This window comes from Spodoptera frugiperda, chromosome 28, assembly GCF_023101765.2.
Source record: "Spodoptera frugiperda isolate SF20-4 chromosome 28, AGI-APGP_CSIRO_Sfru_2.0, whole genome shotgun sequence".
Classification (NCBI taxonomy): domain Eukaryota; kingdom Metazoa; phylum Arthropoda; class Insecta; order Lepidoptera; family Noctuidae; genus Spodoptera; species Spodoptera frugiperda.
The window spans coordinates 8815802-8840463 of NC_064239.1; the positions used below are offsets into that span (position 1 = coordinate 8815802).

At 34.0% G+C, this 24662-nt stretch overlaps 3 protein-coding genes across 4 annotated transcripts in view; all 3 read left to right on the forward strand.

Annotated features, from left to right (window-relative positions):
- The first annotated feature begins 8508 nt into the window (after positions 1-8508).
- On the forward strand, positions 8509-21577 carry LOC118265216 (aldehyde dehydrogenase 1A1). Of its 2 annotated transcripts, none has more exons than XM_035578011.2 (11): positions 8509-8656; positions 9669-9773; positions 10201-10468; positions 12915-13031; positions 13422-13609; positions 15669-15771; positions 17448-17629; positions 17955-18119; positions 18519-18676; positions 20841-20915; positions 21372-21577. In XM_035578011.2, exons 1-11 carry the CDS (start codon positions 8627-8629, stop codon positions 21445-21447), a joined length of 1467 nt encoding a protein of 488 aa, XP_035433904.1. In that variant the 5' UTR covers positions 8509-8626; the 3' UTR covers positions 21448-21577. The 2 variants fall into 2 exon arrangements, with proteins under 2 accessions (XP_035433904.1, XP_035433905.2); XM_035578012.2 differs by lacking the exons at positions 20841-20915; positions 21372-21577 and adding exons at positions 20020-20094; positions 20493-20706.
- The window catches only part of LOC118265417 (aldehyde dehydrogenase X, mitochondrial-like), a 33396-nt gene continuing 17242 nt past the window's right edge, over positions 8509-24662 (forward strand). The window contains exon 1 of the mRNA XM_050706076.1: positions 8509-8656. Coding sequence (XP_050562033.1) covers positions 8627-8656 — 30 coding nt within the window. The 5' untranslated portion in view covers positions 8509-8626. The remainder of the gene's footprint in view (positions 8657-24662) is intronic.
- LOC118265214 (uncharacterized) lies at positions 22288-24430 on the forward strand. Its single transcript, XM_035578010.2, has 4 exons — positions 22288-22374; positions 22800-22943; positions 23414-23545; positions 24173-24430. Exons 1-4 carry the CDS (start codon positions 22303-22305, stop codon positions 24347-24349), a joined length of 525 nt encoding a protein of 174 aa, XP_035433903.2. The 5' UTR covers positions 22288-22302; the 3' UTR covers positions 24350-24430.

The window sequence follows — 24662 nt, forward strand, 5'->3', positions numbered from 1 at the left end:
TTGGTGTCTGTCATATAAAAGATAGGGCTTGAAACTGGAATGAATTGAGAGTCGACAGCTGTTTGAAAAATAACAAAAGGAGCAAGGGTTTATAATACAACACAAAACCAGTTTCTTGTTTTAAACTTTTACAGCAAAAGCTCTGCTTTTACTCCGTTTTTTCTTGTGATTTTTTTCTTTTTTTTAACGTCGTCCCACACTAGAATTTTCTCCTGTGTCGTGGGTGCGTTTACAAACATACAAGTTCACATACATATGACACCCAGACCAGAAAAAATAATTTGAAGATCACAAAAAGAATTGCTCCGTGAGGGAGTAGAACCATAATCGAGCTACACGTGACGCGGCAGCCAGTTGCCCAACCACCGCGCAAAACGTGCAGTCAAATTGTCGCATTTGTCAAACATTTGTTGCATCTACCACTGTCCGAAAAATTTAGCCCCACATAGGTTTGATTGTTCTATGTACAAAATGTCGAGGGACAGAATACAATATGGTATCCAATTATTTGAGCGTGGAGCGTTCTCCATACATTGACGCTCATATTATAAACATAAAATTCTATTATACCTATTATAAAAAAACAAACCAATTTTATATAAACATCTTTTTTGAGAAAAATAAAATAAAAGAAAAATAATAAATTTAAATGCAAGAAGTGGTAAAATCGAGAAAGAATCCGAAATAATATTTTTTTTTTTTGGGTACTACAAAATTTCTTTTCGTCTCAAAATATGGCATTATTGATCGTAATTTTATTATAGAACGAATTAACCCATCTCTGGCTTTTCCCCAAACATTGTAGTTGATGATTCAGTGACCACTTTTACACATCGTTCTACCGACCTAACAAAGTTAATCCGGCAATTCAACCATAATTGGCAAGTCAGACGCAAGAAGATTTTCCAATTCTATGTCACTGATATCCCTTAATATGGGAGGAGACGTTACCTGTGATTCACTCCATACAATCATATCAGTATAGTCTTATGCGTCGTAGTTTAAGAACTTTTAATATTCCAGATTGTTGATTTTTTCTGGCTGTGATTATTCATCTTATTGCCAATTCTTTTATATGTGGCCGATTCTCGTATAACATAGCTAATAAAAGATTTTCAGGATGTGCAAAAAATGAATTTCTTTGTATAACTGGATCAATAATCTGCTTAAAGTCAGAGCTAAGGTTTCGGGAAAATTCTATTAATTCTATTATATACGTGGGTTGGGCCTTGTTTAAATGAACTTTCTTTCTTTATAGAAAACCAAACGGGAACATAAACTTTAACAATATATTCTGTGAGCTTTATTAACTGTGTTGAAGGATTGAGTGTGGAAACACATAATCTCAAGATTCAGTTAGCTGTTGTCAACCATCGCGCATGAGCCATTTTACCCGGATTTTTGTAAACACTAGAAATAGGAGGCTGTTCCGTTATTTTTCTCTTTTTCTTTGTTTCTAACAAAAATAATATGCTTTAAAGTATCTGCTACAGTTGGAAGCACAGATTTATTAATCAAACAAGGTGGTCCAAAAATGGGGCAATCTGCTTCGGTTCACGAAATTCTCTTCGACATTATAACGTAGGTATTTTATTAATTTTAAACTCACAATTTAAAACGAACTGAATCACACAATTAATAGCACTGGACTAATGTTAACGTGGCGGTAGAAATGTAAATAACATCATCATCAAAACATTCAAACTAAACAACTCAACTTACAAAGTACCCACTATTTTTGTTTATATTTTAATAAATTTGGCGTAGTATTATCATACGTTAGCAATTTATTACCATTATATGGATTACTTATTATGAAATTTATGATATACAGGATATTATAATTCACAATAATAATAAAATAATTGTTTATTTCTTTGTATATGAAGTTCTTTATTATGGGTCGATTTCATGATTTTTTATAAACTTCAAGCGGCAGTAGAGGGCTAAAAGTGGGTTCCAATATTTTTTTAATTATTTTTCTCGTACATTTGGGAGTACAATACAACAAACTACTGCTATTCAAATGAGAAAATCAAAAAAAAATTTTAACGCTCCACCCTAATGTACATACCCCCACCACATATGGGGCCCAGGAGGGCAGATGTCTGATCTGGAGCTGCGGACTACCTAGCGGGTTTGTCGGGGCTCCGGCTCGAGAAGCAGGAATAGGAACGGGGTAATTGTTAGTCAAAAAGAGTCTGACACTCCCTCTCGCCTCGTCCAAAGCGGGAGAAGTCATTGGATGATTTTTCCCGCCTCAAAAAAAAACCATGTATACCCAAACAAAACCTTGAATTCTCCCACACCTATTTACAAAATGATATGTAATAGGTACTTATGAGTGGTATAAATGATTTCTGCAAATCATTTCAGCACTATGACACTACTTATCGTAATAATACTACACAGAGAGCTGTAAACAACCAGTTTATCATGGTCTCGATTTATATAATCTTTTCACACATTCGACGGTCAATTTATACCAGCTACTCATAATATGATTGTGTTACCTACTACAGATAAGCTAAGATCAGCTGTTGTCTTTATTATGTTTAGGTACACTCGTTAAGTTAAATAATGTCGTTCAAGATTAACTTGTTAATTATTTTGTATTTTTAAGCAGTTATCTTGTTATCTATGGACCAGCACTAAGATATATTATTTTTGCTCTTACTACCTATAATAACAGCTTAAAATTGTATCGAAGATTTGGGTGCAAATGGTTTCAAAGACGGTTAGAAAAAAATAATCTTGACTGTCTTTCATCAAACTATGTATGTTTTTATGGAATAGAAAGCAAACAAGCAAACACATCATTCTGCTCGGCTCCAATTGAACGTTTTGTTGCACAGCCTACAACCTTTCTCGATAAATGAACTATCCAACACAGAAAGATTTTTTCAAATCGGACCAGCAGTTCCAGAGATTATTAAGGCGTTCAAACAAACAATCTCTTTACATATTTATATATGTATTATATACGAGGATAGATTGAACATCAAATTAGTTATTAGACTAAACGCTCATAATATACCGTGAGATTCATTCACGCTTATCTCAAGAGTATGCAATTACACGATCAGATGGAATAATACCAACATAAAAGACTTAATCATCACGCCACTGTGGAATCAAGCATACAATAAATGATTTACTGTATCCCTTATCAATAATGTTTTTCATTTCACTTTGTTGTTAATTTATTTGTTGTCAACAGTACGATAAGTTGGACCCCTGGCATATAAACAGGACGCATAGTGATAAACTTTATATCTACCTTACATATTTTATTTATAAAAATTAATGAGGTATAAAATGTAAGTAAATAAGATTGTTAGTGAAATATATGTATTATTTTTATATCGGATAATGGGATAAGCACACCACAACCTCCCATACCGCTGCAACACCTGTAAGCCGTCACTTCACCGGAACATTGAAGTCCGGTGCGTCTCAGGGACATGAATGACTGCCTTAGATCCCGCAACGAAATTAATCAGAAGATATTATTATGTTTGTCCACCTAAAGTTATGAAAGAATTTATTGAAAACTGAAAAAAATAACCTTAAATCTTTAAAAAATACTGAAATTGTTACTTGATTTATTTTATTGCTTTTGTCTATACATATAGATAGATAAGTACTCAAAAAATTATGCGTTTAACAACAAAACTATCTTATCATTTTAACAGCTATGGACTGTTATGCGCAAAACATACCCAAGTACCTACTTGGGTACTCACCCATATATCAATAACCTTGAGTCTACACTAACCATATTCCGTTGCTTATGATATTCAAACAGCACTTGATATTATTTATAGAACACATCGAAATTCCTATTTTTGTGCCTTTCCGGGTATTCAGTTATTATCATCCATTTTGGTGTAAATACAAGCTTAGTATATAAGTTGCGCGCTGTAATAATAGGGGAACACTATATAATATCAACTAGCTTCTGCCAGTGGCTTCATCTGTGGTCCTGTGGATAGACCAATCCGAGTCGAATGCGATTTACACAAATGTATTTAATTGTCTTCTTTCAACTTAACATCAGTGTATTTATAAAAATATTTATAAGGCGAAAGGTTCGGTGTATGTTAGTTATTCAATCACGTCAAAACGGCTGAAGGGCTTGGAATAAAAATAATATATAAGAAAATATATTGAAACAGGGAGAGTAATTAGATTATATATTAGTATAAGGTATTATGTAAAAGTCCCCAAAAATAAATAAAGAGTAAAAAAAGGGAGAGACTTAAGTCTCTAACAACACATAGGGCTAGATAGTACCTATCTCTAAAACTGTAAAATTATCTAAATTATCTAGTAATTAATTGTATTTTTCGATTATGATAGCACGTACCTATTAGAAGTAGCTATAGGTAGTAGATCAAAGTCTAAACGGAAATCCGATACCAAATCACAAGATTATTGACACGATGAAATGACTGCTCATGATTACAATATTACATTTAATTTTATATCTAGATGTTTTTCCTCACTTCCATTACTTGGCATTTTGCAGACATCTATGTACATAAAAATATATAATATTATGGACTTGTATTTAATTAGGTACCTTTTAATTGTGGGAGAGCCATGCTTCGGCAAGAATGGGCTGGCTCGACCGGAGTGATACCACGGCCTTACAGAAAACCGACGTGAAACAACGCTTGTGTTTCGTTATATGAGTGAGGTTACCGGAGGCCCAATTACCCTCTTCCCTAATTTTCGCAATCCCCGATTCCCCAAAAGCCCTTAAATTCCTAACCCCTAAAGGCCGGCAACGCACTTGTAAGTTGTAACATCTCTAGTGTTTCGGGTGTCCATGGGCGGCGGCGATTGCTTACCATCAGGTGATCCGTGTGCTCATTTACCGGCTTATAACATAAAAACAAAAAATAATAACGTATGCGGCGAACTTGCCTTAATAATGCAATAAGAGATTCTGTATATACGAATCGCTTGAAGTCATCTGAAGCTTATATGTATTAAAAAATAAGACAAAAAAAACATCTCAAAATAATGCAAAGTCACTTCTAACTAATATAAGATTAAGAGTAACTGATTAATCAGTAGATATTGTACGTATCAATAATAACATTCATTTGAAGTCTGCTAAGCACCTACTTGAAAACTCCAATCATTGTGATAACGTTTAAGATTATACAAGATTAAAGGAAATCGGATAAAATAATTGACAAATTATTCTGTTTATATAAAGTTTCTGCCATGATGTCACTTTTCGGAACAGCAATAAAGCGCTTCAAAATATTTTTTTGCAAGAATTTACAAAGGAAGATCAGACATTCTAACTGCCGATTACTTAAACTATTCCTTAATTACGATTTTGTATCGAAAACGATTGCTAAGGAATGGGTTAAGTAACCATTAAATGACTCTGAGTACGGCAGTTAAAGTCATTGTATTCTGCCTGCAAGCAAGCGTGCAAAGTATTAACATTCCAAATTAATGTTACCATTATAAATTACATAATCACAATATTTGAGTTTATGTCATGGTCAGAAACATATTCTTAATGAAAGGAGGAATAAATCCTACGATAAATAACAACGCCCACTTTTAAACTATCTTTCTCTTAATTGAATAAAAAAGTCAATAAAATATCAATAAATCGCTTTGTTTTCAAGTAACTAACTAAAGTATTGTAATAATTACATTGCCTGTAAACTACATGGATAATATACAACGTGTAACAAAAAGGGGGTATACAATACATATCAATTGCACGGCTTCTAGATAACATAACAAACGATACGGGAAGGGTTTTTTAAACTCATGTTTTCATGGTACCTACCAAGTTATGAATTTTTCAAATCGCGCCGCCGCGTGATTCAAAATTAGGTAGACAGGTACTAGGCGATCAGATTGACAGAAGAAATGTTTCGTAATATTAGCGAGTGACCCCTGTAGTGTTGTGACATGTTTGTATGATTTAAAATCAAGAACCATGCGATACCAAGTATTTGGTACAAATTTTTTTTAATCGTATTTTAAGCTGAAACTTCGTGTAGAGACTCTATTCAACCTGTATTCATCAGCCCTTCTTGATGTATATGGGTATTTTGTTACACGTTGTATATTAGATACACGTTTATACCTAACTGATAAAATTCAACCAATGTCAATCTCCTACACAAGGTCAATGCCAAGATTTATTTACAGTTCAAAGTCAAAGTCAAAGCATTTATTTCAATTAATCCTAAATTAGGCACTTTTGAAACGTCAAATTGAATTGTCCGTCAGTCTGTCTATCAGTGAAGCTAGGTGCTCGTTCCAAAGTGTAGCTTCGAATGGAGAAGAACGAGCAAGAAACTCCATAGTAAAATGGTAGCTACTTTGATGATTAAGTAATCACAGATACACATTTTTTGAGAGGTGAAAATCATCAAAAGCCTCTCTCTGCCCTGGGTGACGCAAGAGGGAGTGTCAGACTCTTACTGACTAAAAACCACCCTGTTCCTACTCCTGCTACGAGCCGAAACTGCTGCAGTAACCCTTGCAGACACAGTTGCACCTGTCGAGGTTGGCGCTGTGGCTGGGCACCTGGCTGTCGTGCAACGTGTAGCGGGTTCGATTCCCAGAGTATCATGTGCATGTGAAATTCTATCTTTGTAAACGCACCCACGAAAGATAAGATTTATGGTAAAAAAATAAAAAATATTAATAAAAAAATGCATGCAAAGTTTAAAAAAACTTTTTTGGATTTCTGTCTAAAATGTCTTATCTGGCTGACCACATTCAAAAGTGATGAAATTTCAATAATTTTAATCGACATGATGTCCATCGGGACATCGATTATAAAAGATAAAAATATGACTGATAAATCAGGTGTCATGAATAAAATTATGATAAGAACCTGAAACTTACTGAAACTTCATAGGATCCTGCTGAACCCAAATAATCGTAAGTATTATTTATTATGTATTTTTTTAACGTACGGTAACGAATAGAGTTTCTTGCCCGTTCTTCTCCATTCGAAGCCTTTGGAACGTGCACTTCACTGACGCACAGTCTGACAGACTATTGTTTATTTCTTTTTTTGTTGACGTTTCAAAAGTAGCTGAATATATGGTTTAATTGGAATAAATTATTTAACTTTGACTTGGTATGTAAAAACTACAATATTCATTTATTTTGAAACTAACTTAATTTAGGCACGTCGTTGTTCGAATAATCAAGTGCGACTACTGAGCTAGCTAGCTACAGATTTTTCGAGTAAGTAATGTTTAGAATCTAGATTAATAGGCGTTAGATGTTAAATATGTCCACTGTATAACAGACTGTATGTACTTAAAACGTGGCACCCATTAACCCTAGAAAGATAATCATATTGTGTAGTACGGAAAAGATACTCATGCGTAAAATTTACGCATGTGTTTTATTTAGCTGTAGGTTGGTGTTTATTAATTTATTTCAATAAAATTGTATGTTATATATATTGACACATATATAAGAATAATTTAAACTGCAGATAATATATTTTTAAATATATTTTTAATAAATAATAACCAAACTTATAGACTTCAGTCATAAATCAAATAAACTTTTTAACATTTACTTTTACTACTATAAATTATTTTTAACCATTATAATCAGCCTTTTTTTTCACATAATCAACAATAACAATATCCTATACATATTATAGGAACATAGAATTCTATAAAAATCAGTTACAAACAGTTTTGGCACATTACAAGACGCATTTGCCCTTCGCCTTATTTTAGAAGGGCAAAAAGTACAGTAAATTCCTTTTTTTACTACAGGTTCTTCAGTATTTTCTTCTGTCTACTTCTAAGTCATCTATAAAAGCTGCTTTTGTGTCGCTCAGCACGTCATCTTCACTCTCATGGTCACCTACTTCACTATCGATATCCTCACAGGGAAGCTCGTCGTCACTTTGCATGAGACTGGCCAGGATACGGTCTTCGTCCAAATTACTACTACCCATTGTTGCACCAATATCTATAAAATAAACTATTAATGTTAGTAATGATATACAATTACAATAACATCAAAAAAATAAAAAAAAATATTATACTAATCAAAATCATAAAAGTCACGTAAAAGATAATCATGCGTAATTTTGACGCATGCGATCGTTATATTTTAAAATCGGTTATACTTACCTTACTGACAAGTGCGCCATATGGAAGCTCCCAGCGACGAATGAGATGTCCTAAACGCACATCTATGGATTCCCACTATTAAGAAAGATAGAGCTATATTTCGCAAACGCATGCGTAATTTTTACGCAGACTATCTTTCTAGGGTTAAAAATATTCAAGGACTGAAATAATCCAAATGAACCAAAAAACAATTTAACACATAATTAGCTTACAATTTTCATTGACCGTTTTGCATTAACAATAACGATATATCTAAACAGTTTTGCGCAAACATTTATAAATCCAATTTTCAATAATTAAAACGTACGGAACACCGTCTCAAACTAATCTGTATTGACGGTTTACTTATCTATCTACCTACAACTCTGTATATATGTGCGGCCATGTTTATTACAGTCGTGTTCTCGAGAACTCGCCATTATTAGGAGACCACGGGGAGCGAACGCACGTGTGTACAAACCGGCATCGAAATGGCAAAAGTAGAAATCAAATACACAAAGGTTAGTTCTATTTACTACTTTATTTTATACCTCATACGATACAAAATTCATTAATAGAAACAGTAGAACAAAAACTGTGATATTTTTACATGTAAATAAATATAGTCGCCGGAATTTTACAGTGACCGGCTAAATGCTAATGCGTGTCACATGTAATTATTTTTTGACAGACTCGTTACTGTGTTTTAGTTTAACACTTCACATACGATTGTTATGTATTTTGTAACTGTGATTATGTAATTATTTGGCATTCTGTTAGTTTACGAGTAAACATTTGGCTACAAGACACACTCCAGTTCTGAAATAAGCCGGTAACTGTTATAAGCCCTTGGTAATAGTCAATACAGCGGTTAATTTAGTCTACATTTGTATAACAAGTACTGAAAACGAATAAATCTCGTGTTAGCAACGAGCTGTAATTTCAGACTTCCGTGTACGGTTGACAATACCACACAATACAATAGGCGGTACTTGTAACTTGGCACTGGATTAACAAAACCACAATAGGTGATCGACCAGTATACAAAATCAATGAAGTAGATACATTTTTTATTCACATACAATTCTATGTAATCCTGTAGTTAATTTAGGTATTTATCATGTACTTCTCTCGCGTTAAATAGTTAGAATTGACATTATTTTTATAATTTTGTAGGTACCGGTGCATTATGTTTGCCTTGTATTATGATATCCTAATCGTTCAGGAAAAGTTACACAATATTATTGGTGATTACGTTGTTGATAAGCGACGACTGTTTCATTTCGGTCATAAGAAATTTTTAAGGAATGAGCGTTTGTCTTTTTAAGGGTAATTTTTTCAATTAACTGATAACTCATAGAATAGAATTGACGTCTGACAGTTTTTGTGAAAAAATGGCCCCAAATGGAACAAGTTTGGGCCCATTTTGTCTCAATTATTATTTAAGTATTTACCTTTTTATAATATGTCCGTTGTATTAAATGTGGGCGTATTGTCTTGTAACTAACTACAAAATATTTTTAATTTGTTAAGTTGTTCATCAACAATGAGTGGGTGGACGCTGTCAGCAAGAAGACCTTCCCCACCATCAACCCTCAGGATGAGACCGTCATCGCACAAGTGGCTGAAGGCGACAAGGTACAATTTAATTATTTTATTTTAGACATTATACTTATTAAAAAAATTGCACTATCCATAGTATTAGCATCCATATCTTTAGATAAACCCAACAGGTATTAATTAGCAATTTATCGAAACGAAAATGTCCAAGACCAAAGAAAATACATATTTTTATCATACAGAAACAAAATTACCAAAAATGGTGATTATAAACAAAAATACTTGAATTGGTACGAATCTTTAAACGTACATACCTACATGACATATCGCATTGTTCCCTTACAACTGCAAATTAACTCTTATCGAATAAAAACAGTTCATCAAGTGGAGGGTATACCAGTTGTTTATTATCGTTTTTAATTTATGTCATGTATTGAGTAGCTTAATTGGTTTTTTGTACCGTGCTCAATAAAATAAATAAATAAAACGGTTATGTTGATCTCAGGCTGACGTAGACTTGGCCGTGGCTGCAGCCAAGAAGGCGTTCCACCGCTACTCCGAATGGCGTACCCTCGATGCCTCCCAAAGAGGTCTGCTCCTCCTCAAACTGGCTGACCTCATGGAAAGGGATGCCAAGTACTTGGGTGAACTGGAAACCCTCGACTGTGGCAAGCCCGTCAAACAGGCTGAGGGAGAGGTTTTGTGGTCTGCTGGTATCATCAGATACTACGCTGGCAAAGCTGACAAAATCCTTGGAAACACCATTCCCGCAGGTACATATATTACCTTACACTTACACCTTACCTTATTACTTATTCGTATTCAAGACAAATACCATTTCGATCATTGTTTTTGCGATTTCTGTCTGGTCTCAAGGCTAAGTCGAGTAAACATTGACACCTTTGGAATATCAAATAACTGCCTAGATTTAGGATTGAAATATGTACCTTTAATGCTAATTTTGGGGAATCGTCGTAAAATGTTCTAAAGAATGCTTATTTGAAACTCTTACACACGAGCATGTTGCTATAGGCAGAGGTAACAGTAGCTGTCTATACGCGTCGTACTACAACGACAACTGCAGTTGTAGCATCGACAGCTTGCAGCTATAACATCGCTGCATTTGAAATATCGACGGTTGCACTTGCCTTTAGCATGATGCCGCTCGTGTATATGAGCTCTTATTAACCCCCGACGCAAAAAGAGGGGTGTTATAAGTTTGACGTGTCTGTCTGTCTGTCTGTCTGTCTGTGGCATCATAACTCCCGAACGGATGCAGTGATTTCAATTTAGTTTTTTTCGTATTAAAGGGGACTTATATGCGAGTGTTCTTAGACATGTTTGATGAAAATCGGTTGAGCCGTTTTAAAGTTATGGGCGGTGAAAGTAACGTAAGCGGGAGATTAACCGAAGGCCTGCAAATATACTGGGATGGTGTCTCAAATTAAACCGCACTGAAAGAAAATATTGAAAGATATCATTTTTTCGTATTAACAAAAATAATATTTTTTTATAAAAAAATTTAAAAAATAATATAAAATTTAAAAAAATTAAAAATGAAATTAAGTATTTTATAAAATACAAAAATATAACACCTGAACCAATGTAATCTTTAGCCTACTTATAGAAACAAAAACTAGTAATTAATAATAAGTAAAAAAAAAATTATCTTTACCTTAACATGAGTTGAAATTATAGTAAGTATGTGTAATCTACTAAGCCTAACTTAACCTAACCTACCTATAAAAAGTATAAAATAAAAAATTAAATTAAAAATTTAAAAAACCCCCGACACAAAAACTTAATTTCCCTTTAAAAAGTAAAAAATAATAAAAGAAACCTAATCTTAAAGTACCTAAGAATGTACTAATAATTCTAAAAAAAAAATACGTCTCGTTGGGGGACCGCATGAATACGGACTGCACACCGCCGCCCGCGCCTCTATATTTCTATTTTCTGCGTTATAGTTAAGTACCTAAACATCAATTTACTTTGATGTTAACACCAAGTATGTGATACTTATGAACAAATCGTAGAGAAGTAAGAAATAATTAGGAGCGGTCCCCCAACGCGACGTATTTTTTTTTTTAGAATTATTAGTGCATTCTTAGGTACTTTAAGATTAGGTTTTTTTTTTATTATTTTTTACTTTTTAAAGGGAAATTAAGTTTTTGTGTCGGGGTTTTTTCAATTTTTAATTTATTACAAAAATAAGACAACAACTAAATTTCTTACTTAAAAAGCGGTTTATATTCCTTACTTTATTGTTATGGAAAAATGCATTACCATAATTATATTGGTCATTATACTTTTATTACAATAACAGAGTCATAATTTATATGAATTATGTCAAGACAATATATTGGAGTTATATCATTTACAAGAGGAAAGAACTAAGTACCTACTAGTATATTAACTATTTACTTAAGAAATATGTAATATACACATACAATGACAATATGTGCAATATGTGCAAACATCATCTATGTGACCATAATAATATTATATGGGCGGTTTTTTACTCAAGTAATAGATACATTATTCATTTTTATGCTTCATCTAGTTTAATCATGTTTAATTCTTTTCCAGTTATGTTTATATATAGTGATACATAATAACAAACAAACCTTGATAATCAACTCACGTAGGTACATTATAATAATGTGATAAGCACCTACCATATTATTATCATCTGTTGGAAACAGCACCACCCACGATAACATCAAGTGTTAGAACACCAATTATAGATAAAAATTGTTGATCTTGATATAATTTGTTGTTGTGATTTAAATATTATTACCGAAAAAAAAATATTTAAAATGTTGATAATAGTGTATATTTTTCACTCAATTAATCCAAAATGGGTGAACGGATCTGCATGAAATTTAGCACGATTATAGATTTATTGCAGGTTCAAAGATTACGGGTGTAAAAGAAACAATTATTAATTAGGAAACTCGTGTTTTTACTATATGAAGTCTAGATTACACTATACTACAGTATATTCTTGTGGGACTTAGTAAACAATATAATAATGTATAAAAATATATTAAACCTAAATCCTATGGATATAGGGCATACACTGTCACCACAGCTGTCACTAACAAAAGATCAATGCATAAACATTAAAAATCCAACCTTATGTCTACACAACAGAGATCTATTTCAAATGCGACCTTGTACCGTGTCGCGTGTTATATCATCGCCATTTTGTTTCAGACGGTGACGTCATGACCTTCACCTTGAAGGAGCCCGTGGGTGTTTGTGGACAAATCCTGCCATGGAACTACCCAATCCCCATGTTCGTATGGAAAATCGCCCCTGCTTTTGCTGCTGGTAAGATTATTTTATATTAACCCATGTAAATTTATAAGAACACGGTATTATAGTCTCTATATACATAAAAATTAATTGCTGTTTGTTAGTCTCGCTAAAACTCGAAAACGGTTAGACTGATTTGGCTAATTTTGCTCTTGAATTATTTGTGGAAGTCCATGAGTGGTTTAAAAGGTAACACATTTTTTTGGAAATAGTTCTTCAGTTAAATGACAAATATTGGAAGATCAGAATCAATGTCATCGCTGCAATTATATAAAACTTATGAATATTTTGTTTGGTAGTTCTAATAAAGTCCAATTAACTAGAACTAATAACAAATAATAACTAGCCATACTACCAACTAAAAGATATTCTCTAATAATAAACTCTTATTCTCTTACTGTTAAGGTTGCACCGTGGTCCTCAAGCCCGCTGAACAGACTCCTCTAACTGCCCTGGCCATGGCAGCCCTTGTCAAGGAAGCTGGTTTCCCTCCTGGAGTCCTCAATGTCATCCCTGGCTACGGACCCACCGCTGGAGCAGCCATCAGCCACCACCCTGGCATCGATAAGGTTGCCTTCACCGGATCCACTGAGGTGAGCTTTTTATCCATACTTAATAACATAATAATTGATTTTATTGTAACTTTCGTGAGACATACTAAATTAATTATTATGTTATCGGCTTACTCACGCACTGTTTTGACGAGGAACTCGACTAGTTTCACGCCATGCTGACATACTAAATTAATTATTATGTTATCGGCTTACTCACGCACTGTTTTGACGAGGAACTCGACTAGTTTCAAGCCATGCTAGAGGCTCATATTCATGAGCAGCATTTTGCGACAATCGCCGCGTCGCGTGTCGACATAATAATTAACATTATAATTATTAATGTTAATAGTTTGTTTATCTATTCGAACGTGCTAATCTCCAGAACTATTGGTTCGAATTGAATAATCCTTTTAGTTTCGAATAGACTACCTTACCCAATAAGGTTATAAATTACGCTATGATACAACATACATAACATTATCATCAATTCTATTTGCAATTGATGTAGACATAGGTGCATGTATTAAAATTATGCAACAACCAGTTTATTCTATTTATGTCCTAACTATAAATCACATGTAATAGGAAATAAGTCTACCGCCATATATAGGATTCAATGTCAGCCCCTCTACTGGCAATTTCTCGAAATGACGTATTACTTGTAGGTCGTGCTTGAAAACGATAAAACAATGAGGTAGTCTTTTGGTTATATGACTACTGAATACCTATCGTAATGTAGACAACTCACGCTCCGAAACGTATAAAAAGATGTCAATTTCATGAAGCTATTTTGATAATATTTCATGACAATTGATGCAACTGCTTCAACCGGGCAGTCATATGACATAAGGTTAGGAAAAAATTGTCGAAAAATATACTCTTATAATATATTGCAGCTGCAGAATTTAGCACTTACTATGTGTAATCATAATTTTATAACCAACGATAAGGTGTTGCTAATTAATTCGATTAGTAACTAACACTAGTAGGATTCTCACACAACCAAGTATTAGGTTAATATGGAAAACAAAATATAAACATTTCAATCTAAATACCAATCGAGAACTTTCTTCTAGAATTTTTAAATAATCCCCCAATATTTGTATGAAATAATCACCGGTATCAAGAAAATATATTATGTATAATTACTAGATAACAAATCGAAAATAATGACATAGCAAAATCAAAAGGTAATAAAGGCCTAAGACATATGCCATTCATTAATATACTTTACTGCGATAAGATAAAGCTTATAATACGATGTTACACAATATTATGTAAAATGTAAACATTCGTGGTTCGATAGAATAAATATTTATCAATTATCACTTTTTTGTTTTGTCCATTACTCGGTATTGTTACAATGGACTGCAAAATAAATTCAGTAGTTTTTACTAAACGTTTACTTAATCGTGATTTCTTTAGAATCGTAATACCTACGATGATAATACTAGTCTGTTAAAATATAATTGTTACATTAATACAGATAACCTGAATCTGATTTAGATTCAATAACTACTATTACAATTTTATTATAACTTTCGTGAGACGTACTAAATTAATAATTATGTTATCGGCTTAACCACGTTACTGTTTGACGAGGAACTCGATTGGTTTCAAGCCATGCTAGAGGCTCATATTCATGAGCAGCATTTCGCGACACACGACGCGGCGATTGTCGCGCTGCTACTGTACTGTACAGGCTCTAGTATGGCTTGAAACTAGTCGAGTTTCTCATCAAAGTAATTAATTACAAAATTAGTTTAATGTTGGCCATGTAAGTGTACGTACTTATGGAAGTTAAAGAAGTTAATATATTAAATCAAATAAACAATCTCTCCAACATTCACATTAGTTATACAGGTAAAACAACGCCACATACGCCTAATGAACAAGTCAACAAGACGTTGTACGTTAATAGATTATTTTCCATACTTAACAAGAATGATAATTGGCCACTACATAACTTAGTGACGCTAGTCAGGAATTTAAACTCAATATTTATTCTGTTAACATAAAGCAACTGTGCATTAACATTGTACATAGGGTGAATCATCACGGAATATATTATAAGAATACTATGTTTTTATATGCACAGGTGGGCAGACTCATTATGGGCGCTGCGTCTGCTGTCAACCTCAAGAGAGTCACTCTTGAGTTGGGAGGCAAGAGTGCTCTGGTCGTCTTCAATGATGCCGATGGTAAGATTATGTGATTTTATTTTCATTTAATTGTGGGAGAGCCATGCTTCGTTACTACTAGGCTCAATCTCACAGGAAAATGGTGTTAAATAACCCTTGCGTTGTGTTTCGCCGTGTAAGTATGGTAACTGGAAGCCAAAGTCTCCATCTAAAATACCTACCAATCATGAAAGGCGAATTCCTTTTTGAAAGGCCGGCAAAGGACCTTTGTCTCCTCTGGCGTTGCGGGTGTCCACGGGCTACACTGATCGCTTACCATGAACCATCTGGAAGTTTGCCGCCCTACGTAGTAAAAATCAATGATATGATTTGTAACAGCCCAGTGTCTGTTAAAAATTTCACTATGCGGTTATAAAATTTTACTATTAATCTATGTTTCATTATCAATCTTCTTGAACGTTGTCAGGAAAAAATTCAAGGTCAACTCTATCTATGTTATGGTGGGGATCATTTAGATAGTTACTTCAATTCTTTCAATTGATTCTGAGCACACTGGGGTCACTAATTGGTAACAATTGCTTGTAACAATAAAGATAAAATAGAGGACTAGGAATCAAAATCAGTAAGCAAAAGAAAATACTAATTCGTACACAAGATATAGTTGTTTCGCGTAATTATGAGACAGATTCCAACCAACTTTCAGAAATTTACATTAAGTAATACCTATCAAGTAATGCCATGCTGTCAAAATAATATTAACAATTTGTGTTATAAATCCCATGTAACAGGGGGTGAGCCTATTGCCATATACTACTGGGGCACAATTCCAGACTACTGAGAAATTTTCGAAAAACCCAAAAAATCCCAGTAATAATTAGCTCAACCCGGGAATCGAAGCCGAAACCCCTTTCTCGACAGTCACACTTGCGACCACTCGATCAACGATGCAGAAAGTACACATAATAAGGTCCTTTCTCACGATAAAAGCATGATGACATTAACTATCTGTAATTTAAGGTTTCGTGTTACGAAGTATTTATCTACCTAGGTATACAGATTAACCAATCTTCCTGTCAAAATAGATAGCGTGATTCACTTAAATACCTTTCGTTATGAAAGTTTATCTCAATTCAATGAAAAATGGATTTACATTTATAATTTTAACACGAAGGTACTTTTAATGAAGTAATTTTCACGAAACTTGAAATAATTATCTTGAACTAAAAATATCACTGTTAATCTTCTTAGTACTCATTATAATGTATCGTGATGCCAATTAGTCTTTACTAATTCCGGAGCTGCGGACTACTTAACAGGTTACTTGGACTCCGGCTCGAAAAGCAGGAGTAGGAAAAGGGTAGTTTTAGTCAGTAAGAGTATTATGACAATCCCTTTCGCATCACCCGAGCTGGGAGAAGTCATTGGATGATTTTCCCCTTAAAAAAAGTTTTTACTTATTACTAAACAAAAAAAATTATATCCCATATATAAATGCCCTTGTTTTTATATTGATAAATAAATCCAAATAGAGGTTTCATTGACAGACAAGATAAAAGAGGTACGTTTACTGTCACGCAAAAAACTACAAGGATCTAAACTACAAACTCTTGTCAATGGACCTTCTTAATAATGTATCGTTACGCCTTTCAGAAGGGGTAGACAAAGGTGCACATTACGGCACTAACGCATTCCTTAATAACAACTAAATAAATTAAAATAAAAACTTCTATTTACAGTTGAAAAGGCCGCAGAAATCGCACACAGAGCCGCGTTCGCCAATGCTGGTCAGTGCTGCGTAGCTGGTACCAGGACCTACGTGCAGTCTGGCATCTACGACAAGTTTGTTGCCAAAGCCGCCGAGATCGCCAAGAACAGAACCGTCGGAAACCCTTACACAGATGTCCAGCAAGGACCTCAGGTTTGTTATTGCAAAAAAATTTTGGAAAAGGTGCCAAGTAATCCTAAAATCACCAAGCATACAAGACATGAATGTGATGAAAGCTAAATAATAATATGTATTTATGGATCATAGTAGGTGGAAAACTATAAGGATTTTGTCCACGTGAGACAAATAGTACGAGCTGACGGATCACCTGATGGTAAGCAATCAGCATCGAAAATAGACACCCACAACACTAAAGGAGTTATAAAGTGGATTTGAGGGTTGGGGATTTGGGAATGGTGAGATTTGGGAGAGGCGAATCCAGCCAATCTTTAATGGAAATTAAATACTTTTTTTGCAGATCGATAATGACATGTTCACTAAAGTCATGGGCTACATTGATGCTGGAAAGAAGGGTGGTGCCCGTTGCGTAGCTGGTGGAGCGCGCCAAGGCAACGTTGGTTACTTCGTTCAGCCCACCGTCTTCGCTGACGTCAAGGATGACATGAAAATCGCCAGGGAAGAAGTAAGTCAGAATATTATTCGAAATACTCAGGAATTTACAATTGTCTATTGAGAAACGTGGGTCATCAGATCATTAAAGACTTGAACTTAGAACCTCAAAAGAAGAATAACAAATCTTTCAACGAAGGATTTTGATAGCAACTTAATAGAAGTTCATTGTGACTAACAAAGAGCTTCCAGCAAGTGTAGAAACCGTATTTCATTTCTCAATGTTTTTTTTTGTCTCATTTGGTATTAAACGTATTTATATCAAGTATCAAATAACAAAGAGCTTCATCAGCAAGTGTAGAAACCAGTATGATTATTGAAGCATTCAATACATTATATAGGGTCTAAATCAAACAAAATCTTTTGTTTCCGTTTCCTTAGTAAAGACATCAAATATTTTTCTCTTCACCAGATCTTTGGACCCGTCCAGAGCATCCTCAAATTCGAGACCTTCGAAGAGGTTGTGGACCGTGCCAACGACTCCAACTACGGTTTGGGTGCTGGTGTGATCACCAACGACATCACCACAGCCCTGGCCTTCATCAAACATGTCCGCGCCGGATCCATGTGGTAAGACTCGAATTATAGCAATGAGATCAATATGTGAATCTAGATTTTCAACCCTATTACGAAGCATTGAAATTGAAAATCTATTTTATGTTTATGACCGATTGAATAACGTTGACGTACCCATACAGTATTTGTTTCTGTATTTTATATGTGATGTTTATGTATTTCTTTTTTAGAGAAAAGCGATTGCTTTTCTTCTTGTGTACCAGGTCAAATGTTGTATATTAACCAATGTGTCGGATTTTGTTTGTCTTCAAAATTTCATTTAAAACTAACCCTCGAATACTGAAATGTCGCTCAATCTTAAATCACCGCTAAGGTACTTATTTAAAATGCGTCGTTTACAAGCTGTACATAGTATACAGCTAAAGATGTTCTTAAAAACATCTGTCTATCCACCAACGCATTTGAAACACCTCTATTATTGTGGATGTCATCAGATAATCCGTCTTCTATATTGACTCTTATCCCTTGCTTAGACTGTAATTCAAGTTTTATAAGACTAGAAATAGTATTGGCTAATAGTCTTAAAAATTGAGCGATGTCGAAGTATTTAATAAAAACACGGTGAGGAAAAATTATTGTGAATTGCGTCTCAATAACAGTCTACGTGAACATTTATCGTGTTGTCCAAAGATTCAAGACTTTAAATACATTTATTTAAAGTAAGTAAGTACTAATTATCATAATTTATGTGTCACTGTACTTAAACTGTTTACTAAATCGATCCATTAAATAAAATAATGTGCTCATTTATAACGTGTCACAAACAATGCTTAGTTTCATAAATTACATAATTTTATTTCTTCTACTTTACCCGCTATTTTCGACTTACTTACACGCTACATTTTCGAAGAATAATTACATGTCCATCCATTTTCATTTAAGAGCGTTTAGGCACGGGGTTCACACAAACTTTACAGTCTAAACTGACGGATTTTAATGAAACTTGCTATTCATACGCAACATACACATATCGAGGTCTTCCCAATCACCAATTCTTCAACAACCCTTAAATTCGTAACCCCCAAAAGGCCGGCAACGCACTTGTAACGCCTCTAGTGTTTCGGGTATCCATGGGCGGCGGCAATTGCTTACCATCAGATGATCTGCCGGCTTATTTCGGTAAATGAGCCGGTGCTTATACCATAAAAAAAACATTTAAGATCACCCCAACTTTGTGTTTTTGCTTTTAAAAAATCTTTGCTTAACTTACAAATTTCATTTCTTTTAACTTCTTTCTTGTTCTTTTCATCTTACATTTGGTGTTGGTCTTCTTTTTGATTCCTCTTCATAATATTTGTTTTTTTTTTATGAAAACTTAATACCGTATAAAATTTTAGGGTCAACACCTACGACCAGGTCTCCCCACAGACTCCATTCGGAGGATTCAAGGACTCTGGTATTGGAAGGGAGATGTAAGTACTCAAACCTATTTTTCTAATCTTAAGGTAGAAATACATTAGCGTATTGTATATCTGTTTCTTATACTTACTATGATAAGAGACACACTTATCTTGTATGTAATAGCATAGGTTGCCAAATGCTTGCAGTCACAACGATACACCACAAGAATGTATTTCTGGCTTTATATTTTAATTTTATATTACTTTTCCAATGTTCAGATCTTAGTATTAATGCCCTAAAATATCTTTATAGATATCTTATTAAACATTTAAAAATATATTTCATAGATTAATCTTGTAATCCAATGTAAACGTGCATACTTACTACTCTTTACAATTAGAAAAGCATTCTCGATCTCATCAAACCTTTTTAAAAATATTATCAAATAATTTTTTTTATGACTTTTCAGGGGTGAAGACGGTATCTTACAGTACCTGGAAACCAAGACCGTTTCCTTCAGCCTACCTAAGAAGCCTCAACTGTGAACTGAAGAAAAAACTGAATAAAATATTATCGTTTACTCTGAAATATTATATATTCAAGTATATGCCAAATATAATGTGATATATTTTATACTAAACTTGTATATTTTTTGTAACGAATTATATAAACATGTATTTTTTTACTGTTGTTTAGTTTTATTTTCTAAAGTATATATGAATGTAATTTATTTATCATTGCTTCATAATAATGATATTTTATCTACAAGTATATATTTTATATATGTCTTAAAATAATATTTGCCTATCTTTTCCAGGGTTAACACCTATGAACACGTGACGCCTCAGACTCCCTTCGGTGGATTCAAGGAATCTGGAATTGGTCGTGAATTGTAAGTAACATATTTACCTAATTTAGTTAAAAAGAGACTCAGACTCAGAACTAAAATGGTTCATGTAAATGATGACACATGGTGCGCACTAGCTCTGTTTGGACCTTTTGGACCTTGGCCGGACGCGCTACCGCGCTTTTCGATATTTTTTGTTCAAAAGATTACGAGTCAACTGTGGTGATGCTTCAAAGACTTTTAATGCCAGAATGAAAGTCAATGTTTTTCTATATAAATGCTTTAAAGTACTCTTGGGGTAATAAAACAAGCTATATTATACAGTCATTTAAACAGACAAACAGAAAAATATAATTATTCAAATCTCTTTTTCAAAAAGATTTACCACAAGAGGGAGAGCATTCAAAGAGTTGATTTTGCATTAATTATTATTGATCTCGTGAAAAGTCATAATCACTTTTATTTCATTCAATATTAAAGTACATTTTTATTTGTTTGCAGGGGTGAGGACGGTATCCTGCAGTACTTGGAAAACAAGACCGTCTCCTTCAGCCTGCCCAAGAAACCTCAGCTTTAAACCAAAGGAACCAAATATCCCACCAATGTGGGTACATTAAATTAAACTACTATAATTTTATGTACCAAAAACTATATACCTGTTATTGATTAATTTGTGCAAATACAAAACAATCAATTTATTTTTTAAAGCATTTGTTTTATTTTTTCTTGGCTATTTTTATCTGAACTAAAAGAAGACTTAACATCACTTCAATCCTATTAATCTACTTATTACATTTTAAATTTAAATCACATATCTAGGCAGTTTAAATTTGTTATTAAATTTTAATTAAAAGTTCAATTTGCCAACTTTTATTAAAATAGTTATTTTTTAAATAATTTTGCTAAAATGCATAACGTACAATTCCAAATTCTGTATTAGGCACTTCTTTTTTTTTTAAGGAGGAAAATCATTCAGTCATTTCTACAGCCTTGAGGGAGGCGAGAGGGAGTTCCTACTCGAGCCGCTAGGTAGTCCGCAGCTATTAGGTACTATTAGATTTATTATTAGGTTATTAGGTACGCAGAAAACCCTAGAATCTTACTTAGGACTATCATAATAACACCTAAAATTTTGTCACCGACAGTCATAGGCAGGTCAACATTCATGTTTGTCGATTTTTACAAAAACAAAATGATTTTTAGTCCATTCAATGCCCTTCATCCGCAAAAGTACTTAACTCTTTCAATAACAAACAATAGCGACAAACAATTATCCCTGTGTGCCTATCTTTTATCTTTTAATAACCATTTATAAACCATTTCAAAGCAACCAACCATGAAATAAAAACAAATTCATATTCAATTCAATAGATGAATATTAAACCTTTTACTATTTTGTCGTGTGTTACGTATTAGTATTAAATAGTACACGATGGCAAAATATGGTACTTCTATTGTTTTGATTTCAATTGTTTTACTCGTTACAACTTCTGTGGTAGAATATGTAAGTTATATCTTTATTTTCTTTTATTATTACCTCTCATTATTTATTGTAGTTACACCAAAAGCATAGAAAGAGTTCTTAAAATTATTTAAATAGACAGCTTTATCACTTACTGCATATCCATACATATTATTCATAATTAAGTAGATTGACTTTGTAACTAACCTACGAAATAAAATATTTTTCTAATAGCCTAAGTTACTCCTCCGTACCCTCGAGTTTGCTTTACGTTTAAAGTAATCGAAACGGGAGCGCGTTCGGCACTCTGATTGGTTGGTTTATTCGAGCCGGCCAAACAGAGCCGAACGCGTTCTCATTTCATTTGCGTTCAACGTAAAGCAAACTAATACTAAGGATACAGTCAGCTTACCTGTCAGTAAAGGTCCAGTCAAATTCGGAATATGTTTTTTTTTTAATAATTCCAGGGAGATTTTGATTTAAGAGTGGTAAGCTACGAAGTATGCAAGGCCCCAAAAAAAATTAACTGCTGTGACGTCACAGCGTATACGTATGACAACATCTGGATTAAATATGACGTCACCACTAAAGAGAATATGACTGCAATCAAAGTAAGTATGGCGTTCTGATTTTTAGAAGAGTATTCATCAGAATAAGAATTACGATGAAGACGGAAAATTAAACCTGTATCGAAACGAGAGCGCACGTTCGGCGATCTGATTGGTTAGTTTATTCGAGGCCGGCCAATCAGGGCACCGAAAGCGCTCTCGTTTAAGTTTTTTTAACAAACTCGTACTAAGTGTACTGAACTACACACCGAAATAAGTCAATCAAATATATTAAAAAAGTATGAAATACAAATATATTTTATTGCCAGATTCAATTATTGTAATAGCGTAACAGAATTATGAATAAGAAAACTCAATCAACCTAACTGACAATTCGATTTAATAGTGGGCTTCAGGTCTTTTTGGAACATGATCGCAAAACGTATCTAATCAGAGTTTTGGAAATTAACGTCTCGTGTAAGACAACAAAGACACATTGGATCCGCGTTACTGTATGCATTTTCCATTTTCAGGCTCTATTTGTCGGTTCTTTAAACAACAAGGAGTTGATCAGATTCCGTGTGAACGACATGTGTACACACATCTTCTTCAAACCTTTGATATTGGCTGCCTTCAATTTGACTGACAGCTGCGGTATATTTAAAGTAAGTGAAATATAGGTAAATCTAAAAAGCAGAAGGCGGGTGGAGCATGTAGACCTATTAGTTCAATAGTGAATTGTCACAGGCTGTTGATATTAATGCCTTAAACTTGACCCAGACTTAGCTCGAAGGAGACCTAGTTAATTACATAACATACATATCTATACTAATATTATAAAGCTGAAGAGTTTGTTTGTTTGAACGCGCTAATCTCAGGAACTACTGGTCTAATTTGAATAATTGTTTTTGTGTTGGATAGCGCATTTATCAAGGAAGGTTATAGGCTATAAATCATTACGCCACGATCAATAGGAACCGAGCAGTGCGGGTGAAACCGCGCGGAAGTAGCTAGTTACATATAAGTATACTGAAGTCCCATAATGTATAATATAAACTTTCCCCACACTAGGATTTTCTTCTGTGTCGTGGTAACGTTTACAAACATACAATTTCACAATCACATTACATGCAGACCCGGAACAGCAATTTATGGATCACACAAAGAGTTGCCTCGGGAACACACTACACATAATATAGGCGATGTCCCGGCCACTGCGTCCTCAATGCAGTCTTAAAAACGCACATCTCAAAACCATTTATAAAATTGAAAATATCTAATTCTTCTTTCAGGGACACCACGCTTTCCGCGTAGACGTGCGAGCGACAACCCGAAATCTCTATGGTGGCAAGTTCATGTATGGAAATTGGAGTTACAAAGTCTCATTCTTCAACGACAAATGCAACTTACATTGTGGCTTGATGCGGCTAGCTGTTACTCCTAGGAACAAGATTGAAGCGTTGTTTTAAATTATCATAATATTTACATGTCAGCTATAGAAAGCCACACGACTACTAAGAACTTAAGCATAGGATTCCCTCAAGACATGCATCCAATGGCTCTTTACGACGTTCACACGTGGATGGGTGGACGTCCTACGGTGTCTTTACCGTATATACAGGGTTAAAGGGTAAGTCGACCTAAATCCTTTAAGACGTGATAGTTTACATCATTCCTGACTGATTTGACCATGGGACCCCATATCCCAAACTTAACCGTTTTCAAATTATCGGCATTTTAACTTTTTTGATAAAATTTCCCATTTTTTTGGCTATTTCTCCC

Coding starts and splice junctions, on each gene's coding strand:
- LOC118265216 (XM_035578011.2), top strand. CDS start 8,627: ATGGCAAAAGTAGAAATCAAATACACAAAG. Junction 10,469..12,914: donor TGGAAACACCATTCCCGCAG/GTACATATATTA, acceptor ATTTTGTTTCAG/ACGGTGACGTCATGACCTTC. Junction 20,916..21,371: donor TCTGGAATTGGTCGTGAATT/GTAAGTAACATA, acceptor ATTTGTTTGCAG/GGGTGAGGACGGTATCCTGC.
- LOC118265214 (XM_035578010.2), top strand. CDS start 22,303: ATGGCAAAATATGGTACTTCTATTGTTTTGATTTCAATTGTTTTACTC. Junction 22,375..22,799: donor CAACTTCTGTGGTAGAATAT/GTAAGTTATATC, acceptor TAATAATTCCAG/GGAGATTTTGATTTAAGAGT. Junction 23,546..24,172: donor ACAGCTGCGGTATATTTAAA/GTAAGTGAAATA, acceptor TTCTTCTTTCAG/GGACACCACGCTTTCCGCGT.